Source organism: Mauremys reevesii, linkage group 4, assembly GCF_016161935.1.
Source record: "Mauremys reevesii isolate NIE-2019 linkage group 4, ASM1616193v1, whole genome shotgun sequence".
Taxonomy (NCBI): Eukaryota; Metazoa; Chordata; order Testudines; family Geoemydidae; genus Mauremys; species Mauremys reevesii.
The window spans coordinates 100,958,676-100,980,799 of record NC_052626.1 but is presented as its reverse complement, the minus strand read 5'-3'; the positions used below and the strand labels follow the sequence as shown (position 1 = coordinate 100,980,799).

Sequence of the window (22,124 nt, the reverse complement as noted above, 5' to 3'; positions counted from 1 at the left end):
GGACTGGCAGATCCAGACAGCTTTGGATACCACCCCAGTAAAGCTACAGATGGAGGCATTACGAAAGAATTAAATCAAGCAGTTACCTCCACAGGGCATTTATCTGGAGCTGCTTCAGTTGATGGAGCACCACTTCCAGTCACAGTCAACTTGCAGCAACTGGTGGGACAAAGTAGTGATGCAGAACTAGGATGGCCAGCAGTGGCTGCAGAAGGTTACTTTCCTAGAGGCCTGTGCAGAACTCACTCTAAAGCTGCAATAGCAGACCACCAACCTATGACTCAGCATGGAGAAGCATGTGGCCCTTACTATCTGGAAGCGCAAAAGCTACTGGTCTGCAGTAACTTGTCTGGCATTGATAGATCAACTATTTAGGCAGTGCTGCTGTGCCAGCTCATAAAGCTTGGTAGTACACAACAGGTTATTGATAACTTTCCATTGGTAGGGTTCCTGAACTGTACAGAGGCTACTGATGGGATACACATGCCTATTTTTACCACACACACCCCACGTGAGAGACTCAACAGGAAGGGGTATTTCCCCATGGTGCTGCAAGGCCGGGTTGATCACCATAGAAGGTTCAACATACATTTTTACGGTGTGATCTGGAAAAGTCCAGGAAGCCAGAATCTTTAGAAACTCTGGCATGTTTTCTAGAATGAGCAAGGAAATTGTTGCTCCTCATTATGGACATTAATAGAGTTATGATTCCTCCTGTCATTTTACCCTCTGCTTCCCTGGTTTATGAAGCCTTTTACAGGACACTAGGATAGGAGAAAGGAACTATTTCACTATATTTTGAGTAGTTGCAGAATGACAGTGGCATACACATTTGGAAGAATGAAGGGAAGATGGGGGTGCCTTATGACAAGGCCAGATGCTTATCATTGTGTGCCTTGTGTTATAATTGCTTGGTATATTTTCCATATCTATGACAGCACAGGAGAGAGCCTCACAGGTGGGTGGGAGCAGGAAATGGAGAGACTTTCTGAATACCATAGACAGCTGGAGAGGTTGCTTCTGACAAATGCTAAAAATGGTCAGAGGAACAGGGTCAGGGATGTATTGTGCTCCTCCTTTTGAGGACAGGATATAGTTGTGATCAACAACCAAGAAAATATCCAAGGAAATGACTGATAGATCATTGACACGGGGGGGCATGTTACGTAACTGATGGGGGAAGCAATTCCTCAATGAAGTTTTTCATCACAGTTGTACAAAAAAAAAGTGTATTGAGTTAAATAACATACATAATAAATAATGCTACTTGAATGAAAAAAGTTCATTAATAGCACAGTGCAAACTTAAGATCACTGAAGTGTGACATGCGCATACAATGGAGTATTCACAAATGCCTGTAGGTCGGGCACTCAAAACTGTTCTTCTACACCTCCACATTGGTTGATTGCTAGTTCTTTCCACACCAATTTGGTTGATTAAATAGAAGGTTCCAATATGGAGTGTTTCTCAATAGCTTGCAGGCCCAGGCTACGCATGTGCTGCACTTGACATTTGTAAGAAAATGTGCTCCAGCACAGCCGTTTTCCTATGCGTTGTGCATACCCTGTCTCTTTCCAGGATTGTGCATCCTTCCGAGACTTCTGATGCTTTCCCAGAGCAATCTATCCCTCCACCTTTCTGCCTTCATGGCCCTCTCTCTCTCTGGGGCCACGTACACAATTACTACTTCCCTGAACATCTCAAAGACCCAGAAGGTCCCTTCTAGTCCTATGTTCCTACTGCCACTGTCATCTTTTTTCTGTTTCCTTCAGAGGTCTGTCAGCCTCTCAGTGGGAGATTCAGCCCCTATAAACCCAGCTCATTGCATTGCACAGGGTAAGGAAAATCAGAAAAAACAAAAGTACTTATTGTCCCAGTGCTAGTCTCCATGCCAACAATTTGCTTTTTCCAGTTTTGTAATGCCACTCTCATCTTCCCTTCCCCCTCTAGAGTTCACTTCAAGATGACAAGACATTTTCCAAATTACTTCCTACTTGTATAGGACCTCTGTACCAATGGTGGGTGGACAGGTGGGTGTGTGGCTGTGAGATTGGTAGAAGGTAGCCAGCAGGGGGAAGGTTAGTAACTGCACATGTACCGCTGCAGACTGTCCTTACGTTGGACGTTGTTGCCCGAGACATAGAAGAATCTTGTTCAAAATGGCAATGGACAAACCAGGAAGATATGCAGCACTAATATTTACCAGGATGGCTCATTTCCCCTCCTCCCCCAGCTAGAGAAGACGAAAAACTCTAGTTTATATAAAACAGGAGTACTTGTGGCACCTTAAAGACTAACAAATTTATTGTAGCATGAGCTTTCGTGAGCTGCAGCTCACTTCTTCGGATGCATAGAATGGAACACACAGACAGGAGATATTTATACATACAGAGAACATGAAAAGGTGGAAGTATGCATAACAACAGGAAAAGTCTAATCAATTGAGATGAGCTCTTAGCAGCAGGAGGGAAAAAAACTTTTTGAAGTGATAATTAAGATGGCCTCTATTGGCCATCTTAATTATCAATTCAAAAAGTTTTTTATTTCCTCCTGCTGCTAAGAGCTCATCTCGATTAGACTTTTCCTGTTGTTATGCATACTTCCACCTTTTCATGTTCTCTGTATGTATAAATATCTCCTGTCTGTGTGTTCCATTCTATGCATCCGAAGAAGTGAGCTGCAGCTCACGAAAGCTCATGCTACAATAAATTTGTTAGTCTTTAAGGTGCCTCAAGTACTCCTGTTCTTTCTGCGGATACAGACTAACACGGCTGCTACTCTGAAACCTCTAGTTTATATGGTAGCCCCGAGAAGGCTGCATTACCTTGCAGCGTGCATGCCCAACAGAGAATTATCTTTGCTTTTAAGTTCTCTTGTATTACACCTGTAGATCAGTACAAAGTGCACTGCCAAATAAACAAACTTTTGTAGTAATTGATTTGAGTGTAAAGGGTTAACAATGCTGAGGGAATTACAAATACCTTGCAATCTCTCTGTATTTTGGCATGCCTCTGTAGCCTGATTTTTGGCTATTTACCATATAAAATGTAGTTGTACATAAAATCTTAGCACACTGCTACAACTATTACCCAAAATATATTTTTCTACTGCTTTTTTTGTTCCTGTTTCTGTCACTACAGTAAACATGCCCACGAGGTAATGGGTTTGACATTTTAGCCCCATAGTGCCACCATCTTGAGTGGAGGCAGTAAGAAGGGGCCACATTGAACCAGGATGAGGGGAGAGAGTCAAGGAGTGAGCAGCAAGCACCACAGCAAGAGGGTATGAGGGGATAGGGTTGCCAACTTTCTAATGCCATAAAACTGATCATCCCTGCCATGAGGCCCCATCTCTGCCCCACCCCTTCTCCGAGGCCCTGCCCTGCTTGCTCCACACCCCCCCTCGTCACTTGCACTCCCCCACCCTCACCCACTTTCACCAGGCTGGAGCAGAGGGTTGGGGTGCAGGAAAGGGGTGAGGGCTTTGGCTGGGGGGTGCAGAGTTTGGGGTGCAGGAGAGGGCTCTGGGCCGTGGCTGGGGAGCAGGAGGTATGGGGTCTGGGCTGGGGTTGCAGGCTCCGGGTGAGGCCAGAAATGAGGGATTCAGGGTGCAGGAGAGGGCTCCAGGCTCGGGAAGGGGATTGTGGTGCTGGGGGTGGGGGGGAGTGAGGATTCCAGCTGGGGGTGCAGGCTCTTGGGTGGACCCAGGGTTCTGGGGTTTGGGATGCAGGAGGGGGCTCTGGTTTGGGGCCAAGGAGTTCAGAGTGAAGCAGGCCCTGGGCTCTGGCTGGGTGGGTGGGTTCTGGGGTTAGGCTGCAGGCTGGGGCTGAATGGTTCAGAGTGTGGGAGGGTGTAAATGTAAGGATTCAGGTGTGGACTTTGGGCTGGGCCAGGGGGTTGGGGGATGTGTGGGTTCCAGCTGGGGTTGTGGGCTCTGGGGTGGGGCCAGGGATGAGAGGTTTGGGGTGGAAGAGGGGGCTCCGGGCTGGGGCAGAGGATTGGGGTGGGGGAGGTGCAGGCTCCATGAGGGAGTTTGGGTGCGGGACAGGACTCCAGGCTGGGGCAGGATGCAGGATAGGGTGCAGGATCCCGGCGGCACATACGGCAGCCACTTCCTGGGAGCTGTGAAGTCCCTGCAGCCCATAGGCAAATCAGCAGCCAGGGAGGCTCTGTACACTGCCCTCACACCCACAGGCACCGACTCCACAGCTCCCAGCGGTCATGGTTCCCAGCCAATGGGAACTGCAGAGCCAACACTCAGGGCAACAGCAGTGTGCAGCGCCTCCCTGGCCGGCCATGCGGCTACTTCTGGGAGCTGCTCGGAGCTGGGGTAGGCAGAGAGCCTGCCTTAGCCCCAGGCCCTGCTGCGCTGCTGACCGGACTTTTAATGATCCGGTCAGCGGTACCCACCGGAGCCACCAGGGTCTCTTCTCGACCGGGCATTCCAGTCAAAAACCAGATGCCTGGCAACCCTGGGGGGAGGGGAGGGTACATGGAGCCAATGGTCATGGCATTTGATATGACAAGGCAATAAAATCTCAAAAGCTTTAAGTTTCCGGTGCAGATGCCAATATGAGCATGCTCTTGGGAGGAGGATGTTAACAACCATGCAGTTAGAAAGAAACCAGTAGTTCAGCCCAACATGGAAGCATGCAACCAGTACCCCTCAAAAAATTGCTTAAATTCCCTTATAAAGTTATTTTGTACAATAGCACTTACACTTACAGGTAGTCTAAAGCTCCCCTCCACTTCAATTTCAGGCAGATTGCTAATACAGCAGTTCCTGGCTGTCGGGAAAATTTTCTCCTGATCAGACCTAATATTATATGTAGATCCAGGGCAGTTGCCATGGTGCCATGGCTGCATTGTGGGAAACGATCTACTATACCATTCTTGGATGCAGTGGTATCATAGCTTTAAAAAAAAAATGGCGGCCCAGGTGCTTATAGTACGGGCAGGTAGAGGCAACATTATGGGAAGTCTTGTTCTTGTCCCTTGACTTCAGGTTTTTCTGCTGTAGCTCCTTTGTTTTCATTCAGCAGAGACCAGCTTGAAAACCATCTCATCACCATCATTTGCTCTGACAAAGTCTTGTAGCTGTCTGCGTTCAGGTGACTCTTCTCCAGATGGGGCTGGACATGCAGCTCTCCAAAGAGAGCAATCAAGGCAAGAAGCTTGGAAGGGGTCCACACAGAAGCACAGCTCATATAATGGGTATATGACTCTGGGTATGTGAACTCACTACTACCTGGTATCAAGAAAGATGCTGGCATGCAGCCAGGTATGCCCTAAAACAGATAGGTGACATCCAATCAAAATGATCCCAGAGCACTGGAGGGAACACAAGTACACAAACAGCACAATCCAGGTGTGAAGCAATGCAGAGTAGGATAGCACTGGGAGGACTGCCAATAGAGTACTTAGGAATGTGTCCACACTAACCTTAAAAATAACCACCACTGAGAAATAGAGTTTCTTCTGTTCCAAAGAGGATTAATTACTGTGAATTAAGACACCAAATAATTCAGTGTAAAAAATGTGCGTGGATTCCAGGCTCTTTAATGTGAACAAACCAAGTTAACCCAATGCAACATTTCCTTGTAGACAAACTAAGATGACCAGTAAATGAGGAAGGGAATAAAAGAAAAAACATAGTGCAATAGTGATGGAATGCAAATTCAAGGGAAAGAGAGACAAATTCAAACTTCATAGCTTCATTTCAGCAGAGATGGGAGATTACATTTGTGGTTTTCAGCTACCATTACAATATTTTATTCATGGCAACTGAAAGACACCCTGAAATAAAACTCACCCTAAAAATCTTTCCATCAACACCATTTTAAAAAGAGTGCAAGAGAAACATTGACACAAACACTCCAAACACAAAAATTAAACCCAAGACACTGATATTTTGAAATACAGGTGGATCAAAACCACCTAACAAATTTCATCATATTGTTATAGTATAATAGCATCAAAAATGTAACTTTGTTCACTAGCAATATATATTTAACAGAATGCAAAATGAAGTGTATGAATTTCATCAGGTGTATCTTGTGCAGTTACTGATACTCTGAGTATGTTTTGCTCTAAGGTAACATGGCTTTAAATGAGCAAAAACAACCCTTTACACATTCCAAAATTAAATGAACAAAATTTAAATAGAAATTATTAATCTATACAGAATTGTAACAGCTGAATTAGAAATACACTCTCTCTTTAAAAACCAGGACAACAACATTGCATAAAACTATAGGTACCTCCTTAAAATAGTGACAGAAAACATGCTCTATCCCAGGGGTAGGCACGCTATGGCACATTTGCCGAAGGTGGCACACGAGCTGATTTTCAGTGGCACTCACACTGCCTGAGCACTGGCCACCAGTCCAGGGGGGCTCTGAATTTTAATTTAATTTTAAATGAAGCTTCTTAAACATTTTAAAAACCTTATTTACTTTACATACAATAATAGTTTAGTTCTATATTATAGACTTATAGAACGAGACCTTCTAAAAATGTTAAAATGTATTACTAGCACGTGAAACCTTAAATTAGAGTGAATAAATGAAAACTCGGCACACCACTTCAGAAAGGTTGCTGACCCCTGCTCTATCCAGACTGGCAAAACTCAACTTGCACTCCAATGTGGGATAAGGAATGATGACGGGGCTGAGTACATTTTGCACTTGGAGTAGTAGATTTTGATGACAATTTTGTAAGGCTGAATTTATCAATGAAAATGTAAACTGTTTTGCTTGAGTTTGGACTTCAGTTTGTGTTTTTTCTTATAATGAAAGGCCTGTGTAAACGGTTATACTATTGTAGCCTATAAGCAAACACAAGGGAATTAAACTTACAACAAATATGACTGTTTTTACATTGAAGTTCATGCCTAAATGGTTTGCCAGTGCCTCTTTTAAAGAAAAATATGAAAAATGTGCAATAAGTTTAAGATATTTACCTCTTTTATGGAATTCAGATTTTCTGTGTCCCCTTTACCAAATATTAGATCATCAGCATTGATGGTCACTATACAGACTGCGATTTTAGTACTGACCATTTGAATAGCAATCTGTATTGAAGACAAAGTTCACACAGGCTTTTTTCCCCTAAATTCCAGGAGCAGTTCTTCCTTTTTCTGAAGTGGTATTAACATAAAGGAACTAGAGTAAAAAATTTTATCCCCTTTTGTAGATGGGGAATTCATGAAAATTAAGCTTTCCTATTTTTGGATGCAACCTCTGCTCAGAAATGAGAAAAGTAGGTGCAGATTATAAAGACGAGACCAATTCATGTGTTCTCTCTCGAAGGACTGTTTAATGGATTCACTTGTAAGTATTATATCTACTATTTATTTTATTTTCATGTATATAGAATCATTTGTCTAAGTTTACAGCTGTTCAAGTGACCTGCCTGGCAGGCGAGATACTGAACGGCTCCTGTCCCAGCGTCTCCCTCACCCCCATCCTGGCTCTCCTTCCCTCTCCATCTCTCATCCTGACCACCATTTTTATTCCTTTCATGCCACCATTCCTAGCCTCCTGTCCATTCCCCTGCTTCCCCCCGTCCATCTTCCCTGTCTCTTGCTGTCTCTGATTTCAATCTCTAGTGCTCTCTCTCACTTCCTGTCCTCACAATCACCACACATCTTTGATGACTTCAGCCTCCATGTTGATGACCCATCCAACCCCTTAGTTGAACTTTTCCTTGCCCTAACCTCTTTGTTCAACCTGTAGCCTGATTCAACTGTCCCACTCACCAGAAGGGCTGTTCATTTGACTTGGTCTTCACCAAGCATTGCATTCTATCAGATCTCTCTTTTGCTGAGTTCCCCCCTCTGACCCTCACCTGCTTTCTTTCAGCATCACCCCACAACCACACATAACCCAGACCCTCTCATCTAACCTTTCAGCAACCTTCCCAATCCCCTAATGTTGACTTCTCATCTACTCTCAGACATCTCCTTCCTTTCTTCCATTGATATGGTGGTTGATTCTCTGTGTTTCACTCTCCTGCACCGTTGATTCTTTTGCCGCTCTCCCTCAGCCCTAACCCCTAGCCCCGCCAACATCCACTACTTCTACTCATGCGGTGGACCATCTCTGGCAGAAATTCCATGACCAGGATAAACTTCCTCCATTCTCTCTTCTTTCAGTTCTGCCATATTCTTAGCTAAATACCACCACTTCTCCAACTAAACTGAATCCAATACAATCACAGCCACTTTGTCATCACCTTTGATTCACTCTTTAAATTCTTCCCACCTCCTCTTCTCTCTCCACACAGGATCTTGATTTCTTCCCCCCCCAAAAAAGTGATAAAATATGACAAACTATCCCGCCCCTCAGCTTTCCTTCCTTCCTTTTTCCTCCTAAAACTCTCACCTTCTCCCGTGACAAAGACACAGATGTTTGTCTGATCTCCTCCTCTAACCCCTCTCTAACTCCATTGACCCCATCCTATCTTATGATCTGCTTTACTCTTTTTCTTAACCTCTCACTCTCCTTTGGCTTTTTCTCTTCACAATACGAGCAAACTTTAGTCTCTCCAATGTTAAAAAGCACCATCCTTGACCCTACTTGCCTCTCCAATTACAGACTCATCTCCCTTCTTCCTTTCATCTCTAAACTTATTGGTTGTGCTGTTTATAATCGCTGTCTGGGGTTCCTCTCCTCCAATTCCATCCTAAAGACTCTCCAATCCAGCTTCTGCCTCTTGTATGCCACTGAAACCCCTCTCACCCAAGTTTCTAATGGCCTCTATTTTCCTGGCCAAAGCTCGGAACCAGTCTTCCATCCTCATCCGCCTTGACATGCTGGCCACCTTTGACCATGCTCTTCTTCTTGAAATCTCCTTCTCCCTTGGCTTCCATTATTCTGTCCTCTCCCGGTTCTGTTCCTTCTTCTAATTGCTCATGCAGCAACATGTCCTTCCAAGGATCTTCCTCATTCCCCTTCCAACTTTCTGGGTGGGTTCCACAGAGCTCTGTCCTTGGTCCCCTTCTCTACTCCTTATCTCTGGATAATCTCTATGCTGATGAACAGATCTACCCTCTCTATTCCAGACCTGTCTCCTTCTATCTAAACTAAAATCTCACTCTGTTTCTCTGATATCTCATGGATGTCTAGCCATTGGCTCAAGATCAACATGGCTAAACAGAGTTCTTAATCTTCCCCCTAATTCCCTTTTCAATCACTGTGGACAACACTGCCATCCTGGCTGTCAGTCAGGTCCATAATATAGGCATTATCTTTGACTGAGACCCTTCTCTAGGTCTTCCTATCTAGGCTATATCTAAATCTTGCCAATTCTTTCTGCTTAATATCTCTAAGATATGCCCTTTCTTATCCATCCACACAGCTAAAACTCTTATCCAAATACTCATCATAGTTACTGCAACATTCTTCTTTTGGCCTTTAGAAATGCAATCTTGCCCTACTCATATCTATTTGGAGCACTGTTGCAAAGGTCACCCAAACCCATTGCTTTGACCGGGTCAGCCCATTTTTTCAATACCTCCACTGGCTCCTCCTTCACTTTTGCATCAAACATAAGCTACTTGTATTCACTTTCAAGGCCCTTCACAGTCAATCCCCATCCTACCTATCATCTCTCATTCATTATCAAGCCATCAGTGCTTACTTCTGAGTGAACTACAATTACAGCTTCCACAGCCCATTCATTAAATTGTCAAACAAGCACTTTTGTGCTTTCTCCCATGCTGCCTCACACATTTGGGAAGTGCTCCCTGTAAACAACAACAAACTACCTCATTACCCACCTTCAAATCACTCCTTAAAATTCTCCTCTGCCATAAAGTCTACAAAAAAAATTGACGATGGTTAGGCTGCTGGTGTGCTGAGTGCCTATCATACTAACCAATACAGTCTTGTGGGGTTTCTTGTACTCTCGTTGGTCTTTCTATATCCATCTGTTGGCTCTTGTCTTATATGTATATTGCGAGCCCTTTGGGGATAGGGACCATCTTTTTGTTCTGTGTTTGTACAGTGCACCTAGCACAATGGGGTCCTGGTCCATGACTAGGGTTTCTAAGCAATAATACAAATTAATAATATTAATATAAGCACACCTATAAGAATAAGACAGGAGCCCACCTCAAGAAGCTTACAGTTTAAACCAGACATTGAAAGCAAAGGATAATAAGTGGGTGGAGGTACTATATAATGGAGGATTATAGTAGTGATTAGCATGAAATATTCATTGTTATATACAAGTCTCTCAAATGTTCTTTTCTCTTTAATATATTAATGTTCATATGTGTGAGGGTGGGGCTGAGGTTAAAATTGGAATATTAAACAACAAGTAGTGTGATCTGAGGATGATTTTAAAAAGACAGCGAGCTCACATGGCACCATGAGGGTTTATGAGGCAGCATGGGAAGAGGAGAAGTCATTTTGAGAGTATGACAGGCAAGCAGAGTTTAAAGAAATGGGTACTAATGTGGGGGTAGGTGGTAGAGGTCAGACATCTCTGGGCCTCAAAGTTGAGGAAGTATATAAATGTAAGGAAGAGGACTGAAAATAAATGCTATATTATGAATACACATTACATTATTTGACCAAGCAACAACGCCAGCAAAGAGTAGATAGGCTTCATCTTATTACTTCGCTTTATTGTACGTCTGTTTAAATATTATTATCTTTAACTGTTCTGGTATGAAGTCAAATTTGTTATATTAAGATTAAGTGGTTAAAATGAGAAATAATGCAATTTGTCCCTAAGCAAAGGGAAATATGTGAACACTTCCCTTGCTGGTTGGAGTAGACAGTGTGTGCACATTTGTACCCAACTGCTAATCTCATATTTTAAAATGTATAATGAAGATAGTAAATACTGTTTTTATGTACAAAAAAAAACCAATAATAATTTAATACAGAGCTTCTGTTAATGACAGTATCACAAATATTTTTGTATAATTACACTTGTTCTCTCAGTCACTGCAACCATTTTAAGAGAGGGATCATTTTAAAAAGCCAGCCTCTAAAATTTGCACCAAATAATAAATAATAAATGTAATTTAACTATTATTATTATTATTATTATATGTATTACTGTACTGTTATGGGCTCTAATTGACTTCAGTGTTCTACTTTTTTTTAAAATGCACTGTAAAAATATATAGTAACAGATATCCCCTACCCCAAAGGGCTTACAATCTAAACAACTTTTTTATGTCTATTTTACCAACAGGAAACAGAGCTCTAGAGACTAAGGCCCCAGTGCAACAAGGTGTTCAAGTACATAGGTAACGTGAAATTAATGGAATTACTCATCTATTTAAATTTTTATTGGGACCTATATGACTTGTTCAAGGTCAAACAAACAAAAAATCTATGGAATTGAACCCAGATTTCCAGGGCAGTGTTTTAACCACATGACTATCCTTCATCTAACAGAATAGGGTGAAATGAAAGTACAGTCGAACCCATTTATCTCGACCTCGGTTAACTTGCCAATCGTATTAAGTCAACGTTTTAGAAGTGGAACCGCCAAACTCCCTCTTTGTCTTATCGGTTTCTCATCGGTTATGTCGATTCTTTAATCTCGCCGAACCCTAATATCTCGAGCACAGAAGAGCGCCGAATTTGCCACTTACCGGTAAACTACTAACTCCGGCGGCGGCCCTGCCCGGCTCCTGCCGCATCCCTCCCCGGCCACGCGACTCCTGCCCTGGCCCCGCGTCCCCAGCCGCGCGACTCCTGCCCTGGCCCCGCGTCCCCGGCCGCCCGGCTCCCGCCCCGCGTCCCCGGCCGCCCGGCTCCCCGCGTCCCCGACCCCCCAGCCCCAGCCGCCCAGCTCCCCGCGTCCCCAGCCGCCCGCTCACCGGCCGCCCAGCCCTGCGTCCCCAGCCGCCGGCCCCCCGGCCCCGGCTCCCCGCGTCCCCGACCCACCGTGTCCCCAGCCGCCCGCTCCCCGCGTCCCCAGCCGCCCGGCTCCCCGCGTCCCCGCTTCACCGCCCGCCCGTCCGCCCGGCCCGCATACCCGGTCCTCGCCGCCTGCCGCCCGCCCGGCCGGCCCCGCCTACCCGGTCCCCGGCGCGCCTGCCGCCCGCCCCGCGTCCCCGGCCGCCCGCTCCCCGGCTCCCCAGCCCCACGTCCCCAGCCCCGCGGTTCCCCGCGTACCCGCCCGCCCGGCCCCGCTTCCCCGGTCCCCGCTTTGTTTATCTCGATCATCGGTTATTTCGACGCTTTTTGGCAAACCCCTAGGCCGGCGACATAACAGGGTTCAACTGTAATTGCTTCTGTGAAACGTGCTAAGCTTCCTGCACATCTGAACAAGTCAAATAGCCAGGAAAAATTAGCTCCATTTTTTTAGAGCATTCACTAATTCAGTCACGCCTGACCCAGACATAAAAAAAAAAAAGAAAAAAAGAAAAAAAAATTCCTTTCCTGCAAGACACAATATCTTTTACACAGTAGATCTCGTTAACTCAATGAGCCCAATCACATTCCATACATATATCTTGGATGGTAAATGTATTTCTTCCTAATACATAGGTTAAAGACAAGTACTTTTCAGAACAATAAGCCAAACAAACATATTTGATATTTATAAGATCTGTAGTTCTGTCCAGGACTATAGAGGGTCCCAACTCTGAATTTCTCATGTTTCAACAGATCCCAACTGGAGCTGGAATATATTATACTATACTCAGGCAACCAGTCCCTTTGAAGTCCATGGGAGTGGTCCTGCGATTGTTTGCAGGATCGGGCCCTTAAAACCTAATCCTGCTCCCAGTAATGACAAGATAAAACTCCCTTTGACTTCAGTGGGAATAGAACTGGACTACCAGATTAACATCTTTAGGGTAGGAATTGTTTTGATTACTTGTTCTGTAAATATTTATTTTATAACACCAAACAATAATAAATAATGAATTGGGTTCATTATTGGGTTCAAGATGAACACAGAAATAGTTACATGAGTTTGTTTACTATAAGTGCAGGATTTTTAAAACGTTTATTTTATCTCAATGAAGAGTAGAAAAACACTAATATGTTCAGTGCTTGAAGTGTCTGAAAAAATTGTGCTTATTTGAAATTTAGACTTAAAATTAAATCATATTACATAACCCTTTTGCTGTTTTGTATTTATTTTTATTCACATTAATAACCTGTTTTAAGTTTTATTTGAGGTTTCTAAAAATAAACCATTACAGTATAACCTATTTTAAATGAGGAAAACAAGTACATGAGTTGTCAGTTTTCCAGAACTATGTTGTTAGCGATGTTTGTAGCAGATGCAGGAGGCAAAATGCTGTAGAATATGATATCTTAAGACAGCATGGATATTCATTGTCAAACGGCAAAAGCATATGTAATTTTTAAGCATATTTCACAGTTTAGTTCCCATACAAAGAGCCTGATCCTGCAGACATTTACTACATGGTTTACTCAAGTTAGGAAGCATTTACAGAATCAGGTTCATGGGGCCTGTTCCTGCTCCCACTGAAGTCAAAGACTGCTCAATTTGATCTCTGTTGGAGTAGACAGAATACATACACAAGAAGCTGTTTCTCCTCCCCTTCCCCCCCCTCCATATGTACACAGACCTCTTTCCTAGTATTAGCTTTCGCCTACTACTGAAAAAACAGAATATGAACCCAATACAATTATTTTCTCACAGGATTTTACTAACTAACCAGAGCACAGGTTGTCAGACATAACTATTCATAAATTTTTCCAGACTCAGTCAATTCTGCAGCTTTATTTTCCTCACACTCTACAATTTCAGTATACTATATTAATATTCTTACAAAATATCACCATAGTAACTTAGCCCTCTCAGATTACTAAAACACATTCATACCATTATGGGTTTATACTGCATTCTTTGTATTCCTCTGAACTTTTTAAACAGTACTCATTAATCCCTGTGTAAATTAACTACTTGAAAATGTTAATATTGCAAAAAAATGCATATTACAGATCTTTATTAAATGTTTTAACATGTAACCACAATTCTTTAAGATAACATATTTGGGAGAGAATTAAGGTATTACATTTTGATTCCATGTGTTCCCTCTGTTTCAATAATTGCACTGTAGTAGAATAGCAAAAACATTCAAATAAGCATACAGTGTTTATTAAATTTTCAGATAAAGTCTCAAGGTATTGATTTTTTTTAAGTGGATACATCTGACATTTTATTAGCTCTGCAATGACCATCTTCTCTGAGTCAGATACAAAATAAGCGGATTTAACTGCTTTGTCTTTACACCAGCACTGATAAAATACTGTACAGAAGGAAATGTATTCCTAAATCAAAGGACTCCAAATTTGTGAAAAATTCTGTTAATACTATTTAAATTTTCCTTAAGAGATATTTACTGTAAAGCATAGTCTTCTGTTTAAAAATGTACGAAACTAGAAGTGTACAACATACTGATTTTATTCACTTTTATGGACATGGAAAACATCAAAACCTAGATTCTACAAGCAATTATATTTTTAACACCCATGATTTCAGCATTTGTTGAACATTCAGTGTATTTTGCTAAGGTTGGCATTTATCATATTTTTCCAAACACTAAATACATATAGTTTGGCTTGAAGTTTACAGAAACTTTTAGAAAGTCAGCTAAATACCCAAGGCAGTACTTGATTAAATTAAAACTAATATCCTTTACCATCCATAAAAAGGTTTAAAAAAAAACTAGTACAATTTGTATTTTTCCTATACTGCAGATATTCCTGACACAGAAGCTACTCACCTGAAGTAAAGTACTATATTTACTATGTAACTAGAATAAAAGAGGGAAGGGCAAGTAAACTTCTAATTAGGATACCATATACCCTAGACATTTGAAAGGCATGATACAGTGTTTAAATGCTTGTTCACATGATGAATCTTACCAACGTACAAGCTTAAAACTGGCTACATAAAACTATTTCTGAAACCCTTTACTTTAACTTTTAAATGACTGTGTAATACTGATAAAGAACCTCAGAATTTGAACGTATTTCTAAACCGACTAATGCTGTATTCCTCTGCAATGTAAATACCCAAGTCAAGGATTTCTCTCAGCTTGGCTCATCTTTTCCTGCTTGGCTTCAAACTCACCGAATAAATTACAGTAGGGGAGGGAGCTCTGGGAAACAATTGCACCAGATGCATTAGGAAATACACACGAGAGCAAAACTAGACAAGCTTCGTTTATTTAGAACCTCTGAATTTCAGCTGCAGCAATAGACGGGACTTTCTGTAACAATGGCCTCTTGGCTTACAAGCCAGGCTTCGTTTATATGTTTATTTAAACACACACATTTGTATTCTCCGTTCTGTGACTGGATGATTTTCCACTTCAAGTAGCCCCGGGCCAATTCCATCAGCAGCACAACTCAGTGTTCCTAGAGTTCACGTGCAATTTCCAAGATACAAACAGACTCAACCCCCACAAGGAGTTTGCACTACACGCTTTGCACTGCAAAGGGTTTTGCCCAAAGTAGAAACAAGCAACACTTGCCTTATAAAACCTGAATGTTTCATGCTTCCTTCCAGACTTGACTCAACAGTTCTCTAACTGTAAGACGGTTCCTAAACCAAATCAATCTAAACTCGATATTGCCTTATTTGGAAAGAAACTACATTAACTTGGTAGAAAAACAGACATTCGTGATGTACACATCTGTGCCAGCCAGTTTAAAGTAATGTCCTCAAAAGCCTGGTTTTCCCCCGATACTTGCAGTCACCTGGTCAAAAAGGTGGGAAGAAACTAAGTGCTATGCAACTAGAAAGTTTCATTCTCCAGTGGAGTCTCTGGGAAGCCGAGGGGGTGGAAACATCACAATCGAAATAATAATAAAGCAGTATGTGATACCTAAGAGGGCTATCCTTAAAAAAAAGTTACTTTTTATAGAGCTACGGTCTGCCAACCGATGCACAACGTCCAACGTCCCTGTATCCTGCAGGGAACACATCACAGCGTCTATTGACAAATTTAATCTTAAGGGATGCGCAGAAAAATGATCTCGCACAAGCGCAGAGATGAACTAATACGCGCCTAACGTCTTATCTTTCCATTTATTATTTTCGGGGCATCTTGACACGTCCCCCTGCAAACACATACCAGTATATGCGCGGGCGCGCGCACACATACACACGTTAGACTGTGACACTTGCACTGGCTCCTCGGAAAGTTTTGAAGTTTGGTTTCCTCTGCCTCCAGTCCCCGGCAGCGCTGCCCTCTCCCTCCCCTATTTTCGGGGGACCTACCTGTTCTCTGGAAATACAAGGCAACGAGGGTCTCCTGGACATTTTGCCGCTGCCGTAGTAGCTGGTTGGCGTTTCCCCTAAGGACACACAGCTAGACCTCCTCCTGGGTCTGATCACAGGCACTTTCTCCTCCACGCTGGGAAGCCGCGGGTGGTGATGCTGGTGCTGCGCTCCCTGGCTCTGAGCGGAGAAGATGCGGCGCTGCCAACCCAGCAATGCCAGGAGGCAGCCGGCCATGCCGACTGAGCCGGCCAGCAGCGGTCTGAGGCTTGGGGGCAGCGAGCTGAGGCTGGTGAGCGAGACCAGCCAGACCAGGCTGGAGAAGACCAAGACCAGGAGGCTTCGGCGGAGCTTCAGGGTGCTCTGCAGCAGGGTCAGCACCGCCACCGAGCCCAGCACGGTCAGCAGCCGACCTGCCACCAACTGCAGCTCGGCGGGGCCCTGCGGCGAGTCTCGGTGCCCTTCGGCGGGTAACAACCACTGCAGCGCCACGAAGTCCCCCGAGTAACAGCAGAGGGGCAGAGCCAGCGGCCACCAGAGGCTGGTGCCGCCGCCGCCGCCGCCGCCGCCGCCGGGCTCCTCGCGCTTGCCCCGGGCCAGGTAGCAGGTGAGGAAGAAGAAGGCACAGGCGATGCTGAAGAGGGGGCTGAGGCAGTGGGACAGTCCCAGCAGGGTGCGCAGCGCCGAAGGGCCCCGCCAGCCGCTCTCGCCCTGCTGGCCCCAGGGGCTGCTCCGGCCGTAGGAGAGCAGGAGCGAAAGGACAAAGGCGGCCAGGGCGCCCAGGCTGAGCAGAGCCCGGGGGGAGGCGGCGGGGAGCAGCAGCAGGGAGAGGAAGCCCCTGGGGGGGTCCTGCCTCAGGGGGGTCACGCAGCTCTTCACATAGCCGTTCCGCAGGCTCTCCGGGCCGCTCCCGGGGCGGGCCAGGGGGGCAGCCACCCCGCCGCCGTCCTGCGGCGGCTGCTGGGGGAGTTTGCTAGGTCCATGCTGGGAGGCGGCGGCGGCGGCTTCTCTCTCTTCCCTCATGGTGGTGTGGGGAGCGCGTGGGTCTAGTCAGCTCCGTCTCCTCCTGCCCGGCGCTGCCTCCCTCATCTCCGCCGGGGACAGGCTCTCGGGTCAGCCGCGGGCTCCTCTCCGCGACCGAGCGGCGGAGTCCGGAGCATGGTGGGTAACGAAGGGGAAAGCGAGAGAAGGTAAAAAGTCTCTGCGCGAGGCGGCTCGGCAGTGCGGACTCGCTGTCGCCTCCCTGCGCCCACCGGCTGCAACGGCGGCGGCTGGCAGGACCCCGAAGGGGGAGGGGGAGAACGGGACGGAGCCCTCCCTGCTCCCTCCTGCAGCTGCACACGGCGTGCGCGGAAGCGGCGGCGGCACGCGCCTAAAGAGCGGTTGGACTCTAACGGCCGCCGCACAGTAGCGGTGGTTGGCCTGCCGGGCCGAGGAAACGGGAGCGCGCGCGCCGCCAGCCCTAGTTCGGGCTGCTCCAGGGCCGGGGTGTGCTCGAGAGCGCGAATCCCCGGGGTGGGTTACAGCGCCCGCCGGGCAGCGTCTGGCATGGCCCCCCTGGCTAGAGTAGTTCCGCGGACTCCTCGCGCCTCACTCCGCTTCCCCCTCTCCGTTACCCCCCTCCCCCGCTCAGTTACTCCTGACTCTGACACAGGCTGGCGGCCCGAGGTGTGTGCGCCGCTCACAGCTCTTACTCGGACTGGGCCCCCTGCCTGCACGGGCTGGTCCCATGATCCGGGATCCCCTCTCACAAAGCACAGAAGCAGCATTTTCACCTGCAAACGGGGCTGTGAGAAGTTCTGCGCACCCATATAAACATCTAGACCGGCATATTTAGGCAGCCATTCTTAAAAACGACAAGGAGTCCGGTGGCAACTTAAAGACTAACAGCTGTATTTGGCCATAAGCTTTCCTGGGTAAAAAAAACCTCGTTCTTTTTGTGGATTCAGACAAACACGGCTACCCCTGATACTTGACTCTTAAAAACGGTGGCCATACAGCGTTTGGAGTGAACTGGACAGATGACCCAGTTTTTACTCTTCTTGCCTTTGAACATTACCTTCTCTCCTATTTTTCTTTTTACTTGCTTGCCTCGCTCCCAGCACAAATAGGAGGTGTTCATAATCTTTCAACTGCCTGAAGCTGTAAATAGGGACACTGGCGGCAAAAAACTAGGGACATTCAAATAGATTTGTGGAGAGATAGTGGCCAAGTGGTACATATTTGCTTTAAAATGTACTGGTTCTGGGAAATAGTTGGCATGCATATAAAGAGAGTTAGAGGCTTTTCATTGCTATAAAAATACATGAGTAGGTTTGGTTTATAGTAATTTCTCTTGGTTCTTTCAGTTTTGGGCATAATGTTTACACATATGTACAGGTGAGATTAAATTGGTAGGCCAGGCTTGAAGAGCCACAAAACAAAGTTTGCTTAATTTTCTTTTTTAAAAAATTCATATGAAGCTTCCCCATCACTACTGCGAGTACCTAGACGCCATAAACAATATACATACTTCAAGCAGCTAAGGATTCTTCTCTTTTCCACTTAATCCTCTACACTCCTCTCAGCTGACTGCCTGGTGACAATTGTAGTCTCTGATCTCCTTTTCAGTTCTTTTGATGAGATGGCCATAAAATCTCTCTAGAACCTCCAATAATTTAGCTGTGGTAATGTTTTATAGTTAAATACTGTAACAGTAAGGACCTGATCCTGCACCTCATTTGAGTAATCCTTGAAGACCTCATCCTCCAAGCATTTACACGTGTGCTTAGCTTTATACCTATTTAACTCCCATTGGTTGTACTATGGCCCTAATCCTATAATATGGGTTTTGCACAAACACAAATATCTGACCAGGTGCAACAGCTAGCAGAATCAGGGCCTTGGTGACACTGAAAGAAAAAAAGGATTTTTTACAAATAAACACAGTTATGACTCAACTAAGTCTTTAATGGTATTATGTTTTCTTAATTTGGGGAAATTCTCATTTTTTACTTAAATATGTATTCAGCAAAGTGTGCAGTCAGAAGGGTTCATAGTATAGGTCTATAGATTATATGCCTTTTTAAAATGTTGATGATGTAGGGAAGTCACAGATGTGCACCTAGGATTGAAAGTTACATAAACTATCTTGCAAATTAAATTCTTGGAAAGAACAGATTTAGGGCCCAATACCAAAAGTCTTACTTATGTGACTAGTCCTTCTGAAGTGAATGGAACTAATTGCTTTTAGGGCAAGATTTTAAGTATTTAGCAACTAAAAGGTACGGACAGGCATCTACTGGGATTTTCAAAAGTTCAATGGTAGATACCTAAATACTTTTAAAATTTTGTCCTTTAGGCCTTGTCTACACACTAACGTTTTTCCAATTTAACTAAGTTCATTAAACCAGTGCAGTTTGTATGTAGACAAGGCCTTAGGCCCCACTCCTGCAAATGCTTATGTATGCAGGGCCGCCCAGAGGATTCAGGGGGCCTGAGGCAAAGCAATTTTGGGGGCCCCTTCCATAAAAAAAAGTTGCAATACTATAGCATACTATATTATCGTGGGGGCCCCTGTGGGGCCTGGGGTAAATTGCCCCACTTGCCCTTGCCCCCCCCCCCCCCGGGCAGCCCTGTACATATGTGCTGTACACATGAAGTAATGTTTTCAGAATAAGGGCCTATGACTCAATAATGTGCACAAAAGTCAGCTAGCAGGATTCCTGAAGGGATTAAAGAGTTCTACAACAGCATTCAATGTAACCAAAATGAAAGTTTCAAATTTGGAAAGTACAGCAGAGGCAAGAAATGGATATTTACCATTTTAATCAGAAATTAAAATGTATTTGTAATTCGGTACTGTTTTTTAAGATCTTATTTTTAGAATAACTGGAATTCACAAGAAATTGGGAAGAAGCAACTCTTTGCTTTCCATAAAGCAAATCCAATTGGTACAGTCTTTAGTGTTCTTGTACCATAGCTTTCTTGTGGAAAGCTCAACGTTTCCTTGAAAGAAGGATTTAAATCCTGTGTTAGTATACATGTTATCAGTATCATTCTTCAGAATCCATATTGGAAATCATGTTTTAAAAATAAGGGAAAAAATACTTTCCCCCAACACATATCTAGTCAATGTTATATTTTTGCATTTAGCTTTACTCACATGAGTAGTCCTATTAACATCAGTAAGACTATTCATGAGTAAAGTTAAGCATCTGCATAAATGTTGGGATGACCGGGGGCTAATATTATAAAGTGAACTGCATTCTTACTATACAAGTATCCTTCAGTATTAGGTTCTGTTTAATTCAGCTTTAAGTAGACACTCATGGAAGTGCACTCTTACTGAAATAAAATGTTAGATGGTATAATCAATATAAAATATTTATTTTACTTACACGTTTGTCTGCATGGGTTTGTTTTGTAACTATTACATACCCATCTGAATGAATTTGAACAGGTAATTTAAAATTATCTCATAAATAAGATGTCCTAACCCCAAAAACTACAGAATAATTCTAACACTTTCACTTGCTCAATTCATAGTTAATGATTCCATTACCTAATTGAAGTGGAACAACTTCAATCGGAGAGATTGAGGTAGCCCTCAATCAGAATATTCCATAGAGTGGTGGTCAGGGCACTCACTTTAGGGGTGGCTGATCCCTCTTCAAATCCCTTCTCTTTGTCAGACAGTGGGGGTCTCCCATATTCTGCATGAGTATCCTATGCACTAGATTAAAGATTATAAGGGAGGTGGTCGTCCTCCTCTGGCTGTTTTGTTTCAGGCCCCATATGTGATTTAGGAGTTCTGCTACCTATCTTCCCCTAGTTTGTGGATTACAAGCAAAGCAAGGCACCTCCCTGCAACCCATATTTAGGTACATATCTTTGTGAGAGAGGTGGGGCCTACCACATACCTGTCTCGTCAGCATTTCCAAGTGGCTAGCTTAGATGATCCCTGCCTAGCATTCTGGTTTTTTGGATCAAAGTCTAGGATGTCTGTCTCTCCCTATTCCTTATACAGGAGCCTAGGCACCTAACTCAGGCTTTGTTGTTCCTGTGATTTTTCTAGACTCCTGAAAGGCGCAAATGACTCAGCATCACAATGCTTAAATCCCTTTGTGGATCTGGGCCTTTGTTTTTAAACTTTTCTGTTCAGTTTAGAAGCTAATATTAACACCTGTTCCAGATGTACACTAAGATATTTCAACTGGTAGTACTAATTCTAGTGTAACTTGTATGCAGTGTTGTTGTAGCCATGCTGGTCCCAAGATTTAGAGGCAATATCTTTTATTGGACCAACTTCTGTTGGTGAGAGAGACAAGCTTTTGAGTTTAGTAAATGTCTACTAAAGTTTACTAAGTTCAAAAGCTTGTCTGTCTTACCAACAGAAGTTGGTCCAATAAAAGATATTACCTCACCCACCTTATCTCTCTTGTGTAACTGACATTTTCAGTTGTATAAAAATAGGTAACGATAAACTGAATTATTATAACAATCATTTAGCAGCGAGATTAAAAAAAATTACACCTCCAAACATCAGGAAAAAAAAGCAAGTTTGTTGTACTTACGAGTATCAGGTTTTGCACATCTTAAATCATTCCAAAAGTACCAATTCTTGCTTATTCAGCATAATGTACAGAAACAGACTTTGTGACTAGTCTGTTGGGTTAGCTGTGGAGCCATCCGCCCCAAAATGTAGATCACCTGCAGGCAAAAACCCAAGCACACCTAAATATGTTTACAGGCCTACACTATCTGGTAAAACACACCGTCATTACTTATTGAATAGCTAGATGATACTTATTTCACTCCACAGGTAATTCTAGACAGGTTCTTTTGATTATCTCAAACTTAACTCCATATAACAGCATGTTCTGTTCCTTTAAAGACAGGTATAACCCA

The 22,124-nt window shown here is 44.1% G+C and overlaps 1 protein-coding gene across 2 annotated transcripts in view; it reads right to left on the bottom strand.

Annotated features, from left to right (window-relative positions):
- PDE3B (phosphodiesterase 3B) overlaps positions 1 to 17,833 on the bottom strand; it is a 271,481-nt gene extending 253,648 nt beyond the window's left edge. For both annotated transcript variants that reach the window (XM_039535240.1, XM_039535241.1), the window contains exon 1: positions 16,236 to 17,833. In XM_039535240.1, coding sequence (XP_039391174.1) covers positions 16,236 to 17,258 — 1,023 coding nt within the window. In that variant the 5' untranslated portion in view covers positions 17,259 to 17,833. The remainder of the gene's footprint in view (positions 1 to 16,235) is intronic.
- Between the last annotated feature and the right edge of the window lie 4,291 nt (positions 17,834 to 22,124).